This window comes from Mustela nivalis (assembly GCF_964662115.1).
Source record: "Mustela nivalis genome assembly, chromosome: 6".
In the NCBI taxonomy this organism is placed as follows: domain Eukaryota; kingdom Metazoa; phylum Chordata; class Mammalia; order Carnivora; family Mustelidae; genus Mustela; species Mustela nivalis.
The window spans coordinates 27648224-27666125 of NC_139025.1; the positions used below are offsets into that span (position 1 = coordinate 27648224).

Below are 17902 nucleotides of genomic sequence, written 5' to 3' on the forward strand. Positions count from 1 at the left end.
CTGGTCTGTGCCTGTGTGACCAGCCCCCAGTAAAAAGCCTGGACTTTAACGCTGGAGTGGGCTTTCCTGGACAAAACCCTGCTCCCATGTTGCTGCATCTGCTGCTGGTAAAGCAGATTTGTGTATGACCTCTGGGGAAGGGTGGTGAGGGAGACAGAGAAAGCCTGTGCCCAAAGCCTCTAGACTCTATCTGTTGTGTCTTTTCCCCTCGCTGATTACTATAAGAAACTAAAGCCTTAACTACCTCTGGGCCCTATAATTCCTGCTAGTGAATCACTGAGTGTATGGGTGGTCTTGGGACCCCCAAACCAGGCCTCAGCCTGGAGTCCCCAATTCATCCCTTGGCTATCTTTTTTTTTTTTTTTTAAATCATTCTTGGCCTAGCTGAATGTTACCACCTCAGAAAACAAACACCTTGGGCGCCTGGGTGGTTCAGTGGGTTAAGCCTCTGTCTTCAGCTCATGATCTCAGGGTCCTGGGGTCAAGGCCCACATCAGGCTCTCTGCCTTCCCTGCCTCTCTGCCTACTTGTGATTTCTCTGTCAAATAAATAAATAAATAAATCTTTAAAAGAAAAACAAAAAACAAAAAAACCGAACATCTTGTTTTACTGGCATCATCTTGTTTTTAGCATATTACCACCTCAGATCATGTTAGTTTTACAAAACTTTGTTTTTTAATAGATCATGTTAGTTTTAAAAGTTTACTTATTTATTGCCTGTCTCCTTGTGGAGCTGATGTCTGTAAACTTTCTCTATATAGGGTCAGAGACAGAATTAAAGATATTGTGCAGGTACTTGTGTAATAAGAAAAAACAAATTTCCATAAAATTTTTATTGATGAAATTCATTGTGTAAAATGAATGCAGATCTAATGGAAGAATAAAATTCTTTTTTGGAGATAACATGTCACTTAAGTGAGGTTCAAAGTCAGAGTTATTTATCATTAAAATCAATTGTGGAGGTGCCTGGCTGCCTCCAACTCAGGTCATGATCCCAGAGTCCTGGGATTAGCACCCCCCTTGCTCAGCAGGGAGCCTGCTTCTCCCTCTCCTTCTGCCCTTTCCCCTGCTTGTGTTCCCTCTCTCACTTTCTCTCTCAAATAAATAAAATCTTTAAAAAAATCAATTGCAAATATTCACCTGTAGTAATTTTACACATTTCAACCTTGAAAATGTCTTATGTAGATAGTTACTGGGAAATTTCAATATTAACTCATAAGCACATGATCTTAACTGAGCATATGAATCATTTGGAAAGTTGAGAGCATTCTGTTAGGGTCTTGTCTTGATTATCTGGCTTTTAGCTTGTATTACATTGTAGAATAATCACCATTAACTGAAGGTTGGGTGGATGTTCTTCAGTTTCAGTTAAACTAATTTTTGAAATATGGGGATTTTCTTTGTATTTGTATCAAGATCTGAGAAGTTCTACTGGAACTGTATTTGAGACCAGAAAATACAGTTGCTGCAAATGGGACACTCACTTCTTGTTTTAATGTTTGACAGTATGAGAAGCATATCATGCAGGTTGGCATGACTTGCGAGTACAGCATTCCTGTAGATATAAGTTTCACTGTAATTGTTAACTGCAGGTTGTTACTGTGATTGTAGTTTCCTTGTAAATTCAGGTGGAATTCATTAAGAAACATGATCAAGTCTTTAGCAAAAACTAATTTCCAAGGCCATTCAGTTTTCCATAATAGAGACGAACAACACTACTTTTCTCATTCAGAAAAATTTCAGTCTTGGCTCTGAGCTCCAGAAATTGCAATAATGACTACTGCTAAACCACTGAACTGCTGTGGATAGGACAAATCAGGATATTCAGCTTCTACTTCTAACAAAAATTCATGGAACTGACGAGGGTTAACTCTACGAGAACAAAGGACAGTAACTGTTGACTCTCAATGACAAATCGAGGTTGTCAATAACAGGATACACTGAAAGGTTTTCCACAAACCACCTGACGAATAGCACAATGAATAACCGTAAGCTTTAAATACCTGAAACTTTCACCAGCTTTGTACACTTAACCAACTATCCCTTTTCTCTGCTCCAGCTGCACATATATTTTTATAATCAGTTACCAAGTACCTTAGCAGATTCCACTTCAGATTGTCCTAAATTAATGTTTTCTTTACTTCTCTGACAATATTATCTTTTGTAGTTGTCCCATGGAGACTATTCTTAGAGGCCAATTCTTCGGTCACTTCTAAGTTAGCACTGATTCCTCAAGCAAGCAACTGACAACATTTGTCAATCCATCGAGAGCCAAGGGAAACCAGAATTATTAGCCTTTTTGGGGATTTTGCTTTTAATTGACTACTGAGGCTGTTCCCAATGTCCTCAACTCTCTTAGCAACAGTTTTTGCCAAAAAGCTAATAGTTTTAAACAACTTTATTTTCTCTGGACAGATGTTTGCTGCAATCAAACATAATTTAATTGACTCACAGTCAGTAAACAGCTTCTCTTGACTAACAAATGCGCCATTTAGAAGCTTTGGTTGCAGGCTCATTTAATGTTTTATTTTTGTGAAGAAATTCTGTTGTGATGAGATACTCTCATATTCTTTAAAATTTTCTAGTTTTTCTGACTGTTGGTTTCCTGTGAGCTGGGAATACTGTGATAAAGTTTCATGTGAAAATGTTACCATATATTGTATTCTTTTAGCCCAGCTCTAGTGTCACTGCAGGATAAACACAGTATTTTACCAGGTAACTTGATAACAACATAATCCACATCTCACTGTTCCTTAGAAGTGTGACCTTCAAATTCCCCTTTCCTTTTTTGCCTTGTTTTGATGGATATACACTGGTTAAATAACAAAATTCAATGTTGTGGTGTAGCTCGCAACTTGCCACGTTATAAGGGCATCGCTGCACTCAGAGTGTGCCAAGCAGCAATGCGAAGCGACAAGAGGGCAGTCACGTGTGGTTTCTGGTGCAGCTATTCCACTACGACGTAGCACAAACACTGCCAGAAACCAGACACAAATGAATGAGCCTGGCTGTGTCCAACAAAGCTTTAGCTATGGATACTGAAATTTGAATTTCATATAATTTTCATGTGCTGTGAATATTTTTTATTTTTCCCAACTGTCTTAGTAAAAACTATACTTAGCTCATGGGCTATTCAAAAACAGGTAATAGACCAGATTAGGCTCCAGGGCTGTAGTTTGCCAATCCCTGCTCTTGAATGTAACTGAGAGAGAGCAGAAACATTGCCTGTTGGCTTGGATAAATTTGTAGTTTAATAGTCAAATCACAAAATCATGCTTTATCCTGGAGGAGAGGGAAATAGATGCACATCATGGGGAAATATTTTTGTATCAAGCTGCTATTTTTATTATATTATGTAAACTGAAAATTTAGTAGAAAAAGCCTAGTGAATACCTAAAAACAATGGACACTTTACCTAGTAGCTTTTTAGAGTCACAAAGCTATGGTCAAGATCAATAATAGAAAGTTATTCTTAAATCCTATGATCTGTTGATCTAATATGTGCAATAACTGGAGTGATTAATAAAAATAATTAAAATTTTACTTTTAGGCAATACAATCTATTGAGTCATATTTAAGATTCATTTTTGTTCCCACCTGCACTCTTAGCAGCTGTTTGATACTGGCAGGTTAATGCCCACCAGGAAAAGTTAAGACATGTGAAGTGTTTACAGTGGTGCTGGCAAACTAAAAAGGTCAAAATAAACTGGTTTTAAAAATAAACAAGTCTTATTGTTATTGCAGATAGGGTTCAGTACCATGACATTAAAATGATATATTTTTCATTAAAAGAATCCAAAATAGGCTCAAGTACTGAATTACTCTACAAAAATTTGTACTAAACAACAACAAAAAATTTGTACTAAACAATATAACTACAACAGAAAGTGATGAATTTTCCTTACCTGACATGTCTGCTAAATCACCTACAATGGAAAGCAGCAGAAAAATAATTATCCATAAATAACTTAAAAGCAAAATTTATAAAAATTCAATTATCACAAAATAATTTACACAACATAAATCATAAAGCATTATATGCAAAATGAATTTTATTATGTTGCACTGAGTAAACTGTAACTGAAGCCATTCATTTCAATTATACATATTTATTTACATTTAATGTATATGACCATTTAATCTTTGGATATATCTTAGATTACAAAATGCTCTGTTAAAAGACTGAAATTTTAATGTATCTCTCCTTGGCCCTGAGAGTCCAAGATTCTAGCTAAGGGGAAAAAAAAAGTTTGAATGTAACTGGCTCTTCAAACTTGTTTGATATAAAATACATTTTCCTTTGTTTAAGCATTTATTTTCAAACACTAACAAGCCTTTTGGACATCTATTCAAAGTCTTTTTTTTGTTTGTTTTGTTAAGTCTCTACATTTTAATAGTATTTGGAGACAATCTAGGTTAAGCAAGAGCAAAGTGCCATTGTTTGCCTTTAATGGGGGGTGGGGAGGGGTCTTCTCTACACATTCTCTTTTTTAACTTTGCACTTTCTTTATATAATAGTTTGCATTTTGGCTCTTTGCTGCCCTGGATACTTTCAGGAAGAATGACTTAAGTATTCAGGGTGAATGAGTTGGTTATAAGATCTGAAGTTCTCAGCTATGAGAACAGGAACAATACATAACATTTTAACTTTTGACTGTGGAAGATGACGGTTGCATGTTTCTAATTTGTATGTGTTTTCCATCTTTGTGATAAGATGCTTTAATAAGTCTCTTAAATATTAAAAAAAAATCACAAGCAAGTATTTCCCTTATGACCTATACAATTTTTAACCAAGAGAGCCATAAACATTTTAGACAGTGTTTTGTATCATACAAGCTTGGCAGGCAAAGTAACTACTCATTCAATTTTCTTTGGGGTCAGAAGAGAAAAAGTTTCTCACTCTTTGGTCTCAAGTCTATCTTATACTTCATTAGCCATCAGTAAAAAAAAAAATTGTATCTATTCTGTGAAAGGGTACAGTGGGGCAAGAAACAGGGCTGCACATATGATCTAAAATTCACCTCTGTACTGCCTGCACTCTGACTTGAAAGGACAGACATGGGGAGATAATTAGCCATTCGCATTTCCCTACAGAGCTACCTTTCAAAACAAAAGGAACGTGTACAAATACCGAATCATTAGGTTGTGCACCTGAAACTAACATAATGTTAGATGTCAATTATATCTCAATAAAAAGGGGGAAAAGAAAAGAGGAACAAATTTCATGAAAGATTGTATTTGTGACTACAACATTTCTTAATCAAAAGAAAACCATAGCACTAATATATTAAGCAAACCTGCCTAAAAAGGGGAAAGAAGGGAAAGAAAAGAAGGAGCAAAGCTGGAAAATGGAAGAACCATACCTTCTAGTATTCTATTCACACTATGCAAATTCCATTAACGCAGAGATTTTTATATCCCCCACACAGAAAAATACCTTGTGCATGGTATATGCTCAGTAAGTTTGTTGAATAAATGAATTCAGCTCAATAAAAGTTAACTGAATAACTAGATGCGAAGAGGTACGAAACTAAGCTTTCATGACCCAAATGGTAACATGATCTTATTTTCTGTGCAGAATAAAGTACTCTGTGCAGAGTAAAAATAAGACTTGAATTTTTAAAAATTTAGTGCAAAAAGGGCCTAGACTCAAAGATTAAAAATAGATAAATTTACAGAAAGGAGGAATACTAAAGTGGTATAACCGTAGAACTAAGCAACCCACTGATCAAGCTGCCAACTGATCAGTTTAGTACCTGTATGAAAAAGAAGATATTAAAAGCACAAATTATCCCATCCAAAAGAAAAGACCTGGAAAGCTGGTTTAGCAACTGAGGCCCACCAAGATCCAACAATCCCAATGACATCAGTCATTTTTACAAAGTACACCAGAGTATAAAATTCTGATTGACCAAATCTATTATGTAGTATTCATAGTGATCACTGATTGGTAGATATGTTCTAAACAGACCTGCTATCTTCTCATCGTTTTGCTTGCAGAATGATATCCTTTGAGTTTTTTAAAGAGTTAAAAGAAGACAGCAAGACAGGTGGTTTTAAAACAGCTGACAACTTAGATCAATGCCAAGGACAAGAGAAAGGAGGGAGGATATCCCAGCATGGTCACATGGCTTCTCTCTTCTTTCTAGCTCAACCCCAGCTACCCCAGACATCGTGGCCCTGTCAGTCTAGTTCCTTCGTGGCTCCCCTTATTTACCACTTTCGCCTCAAATTCTTCCTTTCTGCTTACTATGTTATATTATGCCTTTTTGCTGATCAGAAATTTCTATTAAAGGACTAAATCCAACTATGTCAATCACCATAAAATAGTTTATTAATTTTGAACTATCTGCACCAACTGAGATAACCAAAGTAAGAGGAAGGTACCTGGAAGCAAATAATATGGTAAAACTGGGTGTGTGTTTTATATACAAATAGTAGTTTTGAACAATACACAATAAATTTTACTTTTTTTCCCCTCTAGGATATTGAATTAATTTGAACAATACAATTACTTAAAGTTGTTTCTTTTTAAAATATAGAAACATACCTACTTGGCCAGTTGCCACTATGTTGATAAATTTGGGATGCTGATTTACAGTGAGGCACAGTATATCATCATTATGTTCCTGATAAAAACTCTGAGTCCCTATTAAAAAAAGAATTTGAGAATTAAAACTGAAAATTTAAGGTATAACAGCCTAATGCATTTATCCAGAACAATGAACTGCTCCGTTTAACGTACTTAATACATATTTTTGACACTGAATATGTGCACATCATCATAAAAACAGAAATATGATTCAGAAGTCTTTAATTGGATAGAGTCCTGAAAGGCATAAACCATGTAACACAAGGCTAAAGACATTAAGTGCCAAAAGAGTGTTAAAGATCCAAAGGCTATGGGAATTATTCTTATTGTGGGCATATGGCACTCTTGGACTGACATGACACACTTTGTAAATGTGAAGGTGGGTGGGGAAGGGCATTTCAGGTACAGAAGTACTTTAAGGAAAGGTACAAAGACCAGAAAGTATTAAGTATGCATATATATGGCTCATTTGGTTGAAGTGTAAGGTCAAGAAGAAATCTGAGAAATGTGGCTGGAAGGGCACATTGGAAATAGAATGACAGAGGACTTTGAATGCCAGCCTATGAGTTTTGCATTTATTCTGTAGTCAGTGGTACTCAAGAACTTTGATCAAAGAAGTCATGTGATTTATCTAGTAGCACTGATAGTGAAGAGATCTTAGACATGATCATAAATAAAGGTAGACAGGACATTGGACATTATGTCCTTAGACAGGACATAATAAAGGTAGGTTTGTGTAAGTACAGTGGAGAGGTGGGAAATGAGGTCAGGATGATAGGTTGTAGGTCAGGTCCAGATTACAGAGAACCATCAACCCGAGGTCCTCCAAAAAGCAAAGCAATAAAAAAAAAAAAAAAAGAAAAGAAAAGTATATATATACACACACATGTGCATACATATACACATACATATATATACACATACATATATATATGTATGTATGTGTGTGTGTGTGTATATACATATTTATATATATATGAATGACATTTACCAGGTCTAATAGTTTAAAACTTCTCTTCAAAGTGAAATGTACTTCATATTTCCCAGGGCTGAGAGTTGAGTGACAACAAACCAGCAATTATATGTGCTGTTGGCTAAGTTTGAAGAAGATCAGCTAATAGATCAAAACTCCTTGGACTAGAATCAGAGCAATGTATCCCAAACTGGAAAGGACAAATAATGACAAGTGGAGAGATGCCTAGCCTCCCTTCTGCTCTTTCTCTCTCCCTTCACTCCATCAATAAAAAAGTGATTAATTACAAATCAGAAAATTAAAAATAAAGAAAATTATCAGTATAAACATGAAATTATATCTACATATTCCTTTCTAGACCATCTTTTCTTATTCTCTATTCTCCTTGAATGATATGTGAAGCCTCAAAGAGGATCATCCAAGTATTTTTTAAATGACCCAAATTATTAAACTGAAAATCAACACTGATTTCTGCGTGATCTTAGTGAATCCTTTTCCTTAGGAAACCAAAATAGGACTATCATATTAATGATTAATACAGAATAGGCATGGGGGTTTAAGACTCACATAATCCATTTTTTACTTCTTCAGAGTGAAGCTATCAGAGGAAAAAGCCAGAAATGTTTGAACTAAACAATCTCTATTTTTACTTCCAACTTTAGACTTTATGAAGTTTATAATTACGTATAAGAAAACAATTCAAAATTAAATAGTGAATGTCACTAGTAGGATTATACATCATTGGTCAATAAATGATAAGAGAATGTTATTTGCTTTTCAACAATCCAATCAGTTAAATAAACATCAAGAAGTATTTTCTCACTATGAATCAAACAAAGCATCATCACAGAAGAGCCACAGGGGAACAACTTTCTTAGTATCTTCCTTGGCTTTTCAAGTCCTCAGTCAAAACACTGCTCACTTCACCCTACGCCCCAGCAATCACTCCCTGAACATGCTACTTTTAATCACTACCTAGAAAAGATAACCACTAAGCCATCCATTTTCACGCTAAGGTTTGGCAGAAATAAAGTTACAAATGGTTTCATTATAAAACATGGCTTCAATGTACAGTAAACCTTCACTTCTAATAGAGAGCCATGAGTACTTTGCATTATGATGCCTTTTTCTGCTGTGCTATATGTTCTTAAGACTGTAAATTTGGTTATTTGAAATATTACTGGAAAATTCAATAGTATGAAAGACATTCTGGACTTAAGCGATTTAATTATTTATAGCTTTAACAAAGAAATGTAAGACTATAAATAACAAAATTCTAAAGTAAAAAACAGTGGGAGATGGAGAATCAGAGATTCCTACCTGTAGCTACATTGTGAAGAATTCCAACGGATGCAGTGTGATAAATTATATCATCACCATCATTTAGATAGTGAACATTATTCCTACAGTCTCTTCCTCGATAGCCAAAAACAAGCTCCAACACAAGGTCCTATAACAGCAATAAAACCATTTTACAATTCCTTATCTCTAAACGTTCACCATTATTTTTATACATAGTACTGGTATCTTCAGTCAAAATGGGGGATGTGTTTTGATGTTTTACAAACTTTGAACACAAAATTAAGGAGACAAACTTCTCCATAATGTGCACTGGGCAGCTGAAACACACACACTATACTGTTCTACAGAGTTACAAAAATGGAAAAGAGAATCACAAGGTCATTTGGCTTCAAGAATGTCAGTTGTTGAGAGTTCATGGGTTGGGGAGTCCTGGATGGCTCAGATGACTTAGCATCTGCCTTCAGCTCAGGTCATTATCCCTGGGTCCCGGGATTGAGCCCCATGTTGGGGGTCCCAGCTCAGCTGGGAGTCTGCTTCGGCCTTTCTCACTGTTTGTGCTCTTCCTCTCACATGAATAAATAAAACCTTAAAAAAAAAAAAAAGCTTATGTGTTAAACACTAAGATACTTCTTGTGTCCAAAAGAAGAATTATTTCGATTTGCATTGTTATTAAAAATATGTAATCTGGGGGCGCGTGGGTGGCTCAGTGGATTAAGCCTCTGCCTTCGGCTCAGGTCATGATCTCAGGGTCCTGGGATCAAGCCCCACATCAGGCTCTCTGCTCAGTGGGGAGCCTGCATCTCCCTCTCTGCCAACTTGTGATTTCTCTGTCAAATAAATAAAATTAAATCTTAAAAAAAATTTTAAAAATTTAAAAAATTTTTAAAAACTGTAATCTGCATATATAACTCAGGATACATTACACCCAAGTGCTGTACATTTGAGAAGCCAAAAAGTGCATCAGTGTTGGTACAGAAAACTAAATATACCATCTCTGATAACTCACACTAAAGTTCTAGCAGGTAATTCTGCCACTGAAAGTGTTCCTTTTCTCTGACCTTATGGGCTTCCCAGGGTAATGAATACAACAATCACTGTCCCACAGATTTAGGCCTCATTTTTTACCTGATTTAGCATTTTGCTTGTGGCTGCTGATGTGAGAAATAAGTGCCTGGAAGAACTTTCTTGCTCAATTATTATGGTAAGTTTCTTTGTTTGAAAGTAGAGCCTTCATTGAACTCTTCGGTGAACAGATCTCATGGGGTGTAAACTTTGACTTATAAATTCAAACCACTAAGCATAAGATACTACCAAGGGACCTGCATTCTATAAGCCATAGATCTTCACATGTTTATATTTACAGGTTGTCTGAGAGTTCAATTCAATTTAGTATTATTCACAGAAAACTAAAAAAAAAAAAAAAAAAAAGACTAATACAAAATAAAAAGAAATAAAGGATATCAATCCAAAATTCAGACTTGACAATTAAGCTATCAGAATTTTATGACTGAACAAAAAAGATCACTCAGGGGCAACCGTCTGGCTCAGTCGGTAGAGCATGTGACTCCATCTTAGGGTTCAAGTCCCACATGGCTATACAGATTACTTAAAAACAAAATCTTAAATAAGATGATTCAATATGTTTATTTTCATAAAACCTAATGACAAGATTTGGGTGTCTTAGAGGAAGGGAATGGAATGAATTCTGAATCCATCTTAAAGCAGAACACTGGGGAAGGGGTTCTCCTTACCTCTATTGGTCTCTTTTTCTTGCCAACATTGTTTGTCTGGAGTTTTTCTGGCTTTGGTGGGGCTCTGCTCACGGGGGGCCTGAAATAGGAAAGTGGGAATGAGGAAAGGCATCTATCATTGGGCGCCTTCACTGAGCATCCCTCACCTGCCCACTGGATAGAGATGTCTGACACACCTTCACAAAAATGAACCCAATCTGTGTTTCTCACTAGATCGTGCTCTTTATCTTGATAACCTCTAAAGCCAGTAGGTAGAAAGAAGACATTAGAACTTTTTTCATTTTTTTTTAACTTCTTTGGTGTGGGTTTCATAATGTAAATAACACATTAGCACAACAGCGGACTGTTGATAGATAAATATACAAATGTTAATTTAACATACTCAGAAACTTCTTGATGGGGTGCATTGTTACAAAGCCTGGACTACTGCTCTAAAAGGTCTACCACAGTATCTTGCACATGGCAGGTATTCAATACATTCTTCTTGAATTTGGAAAATACTTCTATGAACTTTCTATACTGTTGGCAACATAAATTATGTCTGAATTCAAATTTGTACTCATGACTTGCTCCTCTAGGCCCTTTATCTTCCCTTCTCCCTGAAGTCTCTAGTGAAGTCAAGTCAAGCAAATATTTTACAGTTACATAGCATTATAAACCATGAACACTCTGTAAAAGCTAATTATATTACTTACTATTGCCTTCAACTCCTCCTCTTCTCTATTCTATTTACTAAACATTCATCAACTTCACCTAGAGAATAGCTCTCACGTCTAGCCTCCTCTTCTGTTTCCACTACCAGTTCAGGATCTATTTATAATGTTCCATTAGGCATACAGAGTTCCCATTTTGAATCATTTACATGAGGAGGCTCTAAAATGCCTAGGAATAAGCTCAACCAAACAGGTGACAGACTCTGAAAACTATAAAACACTGATGAGAGAAACTGAAGATGACAAAAACAAGTGGAAAGACATTCCGTATTCATGGAAAGTATTAATATTGTTAAAATGTCCACACTACCCAAAGCAATCCAGAGATTCAATGCAATTCCTACTAAATACCAACAGCACTTTCCACAAAACTAGAATAATACTAAAATTTGTATGGAAACACAGAAGACCGCAAACTAGCCAAAGCAATCTTGAGAAAGAAAAACAAATCTGGAGGTATCACAATTACAGTTTTCAAGCTATATTATAAAGACATAGTAATCAAAACAATAGGGTACTGGCACAAAAACAGACACCTAGATCAACGGGACAGGATAAAGAACTCAGAAATAAACCTATGGTTATATAGTCAATTAATCTATAACAAAGGAGACAAGATTATACAATGGAGGAAAAGACAGTTTTTCAATCAATGATGCTGGGGAATCTAGCCAGTTACATGTAAAAGAACTGGACCAATTTTCAACCAATGCTTTGCCACGAATCATAGCAACATTTTTCTAGGTATGTCTCCTAAGGCAAGGAAAACAAAAGCAAAAATAAACTTTGGGACTACACCAAAATAAAAGGCTTTTGCACAGCAAAAGGAACCATCTACAAAACAAAAGACAACTTACTGAATGGGAGAAGGCATTTGCAAATGATATATCTGACAAGGGGTTAATATCTAAAATATATAGTTTATGCAACTCAATACCAAAAATAAAAACAAAAAAACAAAATAAAATCCAATTAAAAGACAGAGGCCCTGAATAAACATTTTTCCAAACACGACATATAGATGGCCAATAGACACATAAAAAAATGTCCAACATCACTAATCAGTAGGCAAATACAAATCAAAACCCCAGTAAGACATCACCTTATACCTGTTAGAATGGCTCAAGTGAAAAAGACAAGAAATTATAAATGTTGGTGAGGATACGGAAAAAAAAGAATCCTTGGATACTGTTGATAGAAATGTAAAATGAGTACAGGCACTTGGGGAGAGAGTATGGAGGGTCCTCAAAGAACTAAAAATAGAAATACCATACAATCCAACAATTCCACTATTGCATATTTAATGCCCTCTAAAAATGAATACAATAATTCAAAAAGATATATGAACCCCTATATTTACTACAGCATTGTTTACGATAGCCAAGATATGGAAGCAGCCTGTTTCCAGTGATAGACAACTGGATAAGGAACACACACACACACACATACACACAACTGTTACACGGCCATTAAAAATGATGAGATCTCACCATTTGTGACAGTGCAGACGGACCTAGAGGGTATTACACTAAGTGAAATAAGTCAGACTAAGAAAGAAAAATACCATATGATTTCACTCATGTGTGGAATATTTAAAAAAACGAGTCAACGAACAAAATGAAGAATCAGACCTATAAATAAGAGAACAAACTGATGGTTGCCAGAGAGGAGGGGTAGCGATGGGCAAAATAAGTAAAGGGTAATGGGTGATACAGATTTCCAGTTACGGAATAAGTGACAGTAACAAAAGACAGAACATAAGGAATATAGCAAATGATATTATAATAGCATTGTATGGGGACAGATGGTAACTATACTTGTAGTGAGCAAGGGGAGACTTTTCTCCTAAAATCTTTTAATTAAAAAAAAACCACTTCATTTGGTTTATTTTTTATCTCAGGTAACCATTAATGAAATGTTTAATCACCTGAACACTGAATCTAAATCAATCATGCTATCAATTCCCACTTCCAAATTTTAAGTTAATATTCAATTTGTAAAAACTAAAGCAGAAAACGACACGAAATGAGTTTGCCGTGGGAAAAAGAATCCAATGTGTGATTAAGTGTATAAAATTAAATGATAAAAGCATATTTGCATTTTCACAAGGATTTCCAGGTTACACAACTATTAAAGTAAATGAAGTGCTCAATCTTGAATACGCAGTATAAAAGAAGTGAATACATTCATACATGATGTGAAGTAGTATATAGAAGCAAATAACCATGACTGATGACATAAAAATTATATGGACTTATAAGAATATATAAAGAACTCTTTATTATAGAAAGTTTGGTTTCAAAACTTTTTTATACATTTTAATGTCTATAAATAATATAATTTGATTTATAATATTTAACATTTAAAAATGCTTCTCTTAGGGCCTATTTATTTAGAGAGAGAAAACCTCAAGCAGGCTCCATACACACTCTGACGTGGGACTTGATCTCATGACCCTGAGATGACCTGAGCTGAAATCAACAGTCAGTCTCTTAACCAACTGAGCCACCCAGGTGCCCCTCCTTAGGGCCTTTTTAAAGAATGATAGCAGCCTTGGCTTTTCTCTAGGTCAGTTTCTTTGGTGAACTTCATTCAGTGTTATTGTCTGACAGCTTAAACTGTAACCCAAACAACAAACAGGTAATTTTTATCCATTCAAACCTGTATAACAGTAAGTATATTTTAATTTTCTAAAGATAACTTCTATAATATTATATACTTTTGTTTAAAGTTACACAACTATAAAATTATACAAGTTGTACAAATAAAGTTTTGGTAAAGCAATTACTTATGTAGCAGAAATCCAATAATTAAGATGTTATTCATTTCAGTGATACTGATTTCAATGGAGAAAAACGTGGAAAACTGTGAACAGAGGTAAAGAATATCAAGTAACACAGCTCATTAATGGTAAAATGAAAGATGATAAAAATACAAAATTTGGTGTCATAAAGTATAACAAAGAGAGAGAATTACCTGGAACCTCTTTTTAGCAGCAGATAAAAAAGGGAAAAGATTACAACAGATTTGAATTTAAGACACTACTAAAATACTTCTGTAATAAAATATTTTTATAAGTTTAATGCAGGTAAAACATACTGCATATATTAAAGGCTGTTGTTTTTATTTATTACTGCATAGAAGGCTAAAGGTACTCCATTAATGGCAAGCAAATCAAAAGAAGGTGAAAAAAGAAAAATGAGAATTGAACATGTTTTAGTTGTAAACTTTAAATCTTATCGTTCTTATTTTTCTACAGTGCACTCTGAATTTCAAACAAAATACTGAAGCTTATCTTTGTTCTTTTTTTTTTTTTTTTAAGATTTTATTTATTTATTTGACAGAGAGAGAGAGAGAGATCACAAGCAGGTAGAGAGGCAGGCGGAGAGAGAGGGGAGGTAGGCTTTCCACTGAGTGGAGAGCCTGATGCAGGGCTTGATCCCAGGACCCTGGACCATGACCTGAGCCGGCAGAGACTTAACCCACTGAGCCACCCAGGCACCTTGCTGATCTTTGTTCTTAAGAGTGGGAGTGAAACAGTAAAAACTTAAAAAGTTGGGTCGTACTGGAGATGCTATTAAGGAAACTGTCTAAGGAGGGGAAGCAACCCCTTCTCTGACCCAAGAGGGTTTCTCATTCAAGCCAGTCCAACCTACCAGGCAAAGTGAGTCACTCAAGATCATGCCGGCTTTGGGATTTTGCTAGTAAAGGAGGTAACTTAAAAGAATCCCTTTAAAAATATAATGACCAAAAGAGAATTGGAAGAGATCACAAAAGTCATTTTGACTACCCTCTACAGAAACCAGGAGCTCTTTTTTTTTTTTTTTTTTTAAGATTTTATTTATTTATTTGACAGAGAGACAGTAAGAGAGGGAATACAAGTAGGTGGAGTGGGAGAAGGAGAAGCAGGCTTCTGGCTGAGCAGGGAGCCCAATGTGGGGCTCAGTCCCAGGACCCTAGGATCATGACCTGAGCTGAAGGCAGACACTTAACAGCTGAGCCATCCAGGCGCCCCCCAGGAGTTGTCTTTCCACTTCTAGAAACATCCCTTTGTAGCACTGATGACAAATGGTCATCTAAACTCTCATGAAAACTGCTTATGAAAAGGAGGTCAATTTGCAACAACATGGATGGAACTAGAGTATATTATGCTGAGCGTAAAAGTCAATCAGAGGAAGATAATTATCATATGATCTCCCTGGTATGAAGAATTTGAGAGGCAAAGTGGGGAGTTTGGGGGGTAGGGAAAGAAAAAATGAGACAAGGTGGAATCAGGAGGGAGAGAAACCGTAAGAGACTCTTAATCTCACAAAACAAACTGAGGATTGCTGGGGTGGGGGGTATGGAGAGGGTGGTTAGGTTATGGACACTGGGGAGGGTATGTGCTATGGTGAGTGCTGTGAAATGTGTAAGCCTGATGATTCACAGACCCATACCCCTCGGACAAATAATACATTATATGTTAATAAAAATAATTTTAAAATAATAAATAAATAATTTTTAAAAAAGGAGGTCACTGCTCCATAAAAGTCACTCACACCCAAGTCAACAATTATATCTTCACTTAGCTTTGTTTTCAAACAAGTGACTTCCACTATAAATTATCAGTGTCCCTTTAAAATGCAGAGAACAGTCCTGAATGAGCTACTTCAGATCTAAGGCTAGATCTGAATGTTTTATTTGTTAAAATAGTCTAAGATAGGTGGGCCTTTTTAGAAGTTACATAACACTCTAGTCTCCTATCTTTGTATATATCACCCCTGTTTAAAACAATTAATGAATTTCTGCTGTCCACCAAAAAATTAAGGAGTGCCTTATATCTGAGTTTCTGTACAATCTGTTCTCATATCTCATAACATAAGGATGTTCTTTCAACCTTATTTCCCAGCATTTACCTATTTGTATTTATTTTTACTTCTAAAACACTTTTTCCACACTGTCCAGTTTCAGAAACTGCCTGAGGACATGTTCATCTCACTAAAGCTAGTTGTGAAAGTTTCCCACAGAGCCATTTTATGCACATATCATTTTATTACACATACAAATATCATCACTGCCCTATGTTAATTTTTTAAACGAATGTATAAATATACATTATACATTATATGAAGCTAACAGACTTATAAACTGCTTATTTTTTCACTGATAAATATGTGTGGCTAACTATTTTTGTAAACCTTTGAAACTTACGGAATAACTAAAACACTTTGGAGTTTGTTGTAAAACTAAATGATCATAATGAAAACCTCACAGCAGCCACATACTACACATGTAAATGCAACTATTCTGGAGGACTTAAAATTTCACTTTTTAATTTCTTCTTAATAAATATAGTTCCATGTTTTATAGGGGAAAAAAATCAACACCTTAAATACAATAAAGACCAAAACAGAAGAATGGAATAAAACATTTTATTTAATAAAACTTACCTTACTACCCCCTGCCTTTGAAAGGAACAAGGGAAAAAAAGAAACACCAATGATGAATAATTGATGATTAAAATGCAGCAGTTATGTACACAGAATAAAGGAAACAGCAACAGAATTCAAAGGAAATACCAAAATGCCTATTATGCTCCTCTGTTCTGAATATTTTTACTAAAAAATACTGGAAGTTTGATTGACAACTACTTTAAAGATGTAAGATCCACTACAAAAAGAAAAACACAAAAGTATTATAGTCATTTAGGAAAAAAGGCCCCATGAAAGTGTCAAGTAGTTACCAATTCCATCCAAAACCTTTTAAGTGGCTGTCTGACAGATACTTGTTTTCACTGTTTATAAAATGTTGTTTCATATTTGATAGCAACATTTAATTTGAAATACAAAAACATTTATGTAGACTATAATATTTCCTTACAAATATACACAAAGTTGGTTAGAAAAAGAATCTTCATTTTTTTGATTCTCTCTTTTTATGAAAATGAGGACTCCCAACTCTGAATCATTTTGGACTCTGGCCTCAGCATTTTCTTTTCTGTCTTTTTTTAAAAATTCTATTTATTTATTTTACAGAGAGAGATCACAAATAGACAGGCAGAGAGAGAGAGAGAGGGAAGCAGACTCCCTGCTGAGCAGAGAGCCTGATGTGGGACTCGATCCCAGGACCCTGAGATCATGACCTGAGCCAAAGGCAGCGGCTTAACCCACTGAGCCACCCAGGCACCCAGGCATTTTCTTTTCATTCATTCATTCTTCTTCTTCTTCTTCTTTTTTTTTTGGCCTCAGCATTTTCAAAAGAATTCAGCAGAGTTGAAATTGTAAAATAAACTGAGAACTAATGCAAAATAATTTCAAAATAATTTGGAACATCTTAGTGTAAAAAATGCAAGCTAACAGCAAAGAGTATGAGAACATCAAGCATTTTTCATGAGCAGAAAAATACTTCCATCTGTCAGAATTTGGGTCACTTCATTAATAAAGGAGGAATTCTAAGTGTTTTACCATAAATGACAGCTTATAGATTAAAATTTGGTCACATTTTCTGATATACCTAATTTATCTGATATTTTTCTTAAAAAATAAATGAAAAAGATTTAAAGGAATGTCTAGACCTCCTTCCTCCCTATAGT

The 17902-nt window shown here is 35.3% G+C and overlaps 1 protein-coding gene across 3 annotated transcripts in view; it reads right to left on the reverse strand.

Annotated features, from left to right (window-relative positions):
- The window catches only part of EML5 (EMAP like 5), a gene marked incomplete at its 5' end in the record, with an annotated part of 172491 nt that overhangs the window by 17219 nt on the left and 137370 nt on the right, over window positions 1–17902 (reverse strand). For all 3 annotated transcript variants that reach the window (XM_082733866.1, XM_082733865.1, XM_082733867.1), the window contains 4 exons: window positions 3906–3926; window positions 6551–6649; window positions 8886–9015; window positions 10619–10697. In XM_082733866.1, coding sequence (XP_082589992.1) covers window positions 3906–3926; window positions 6551–6649; window positions 8886–9015; window positions 10619–10697 — 329 coding nt within the window. The remainder of the gene's footprint in view (window positions 1–3905; window positions 3927–6550; window positions 6650–8885; window positions 9016–10618; window positions 10698–17902) is intronic.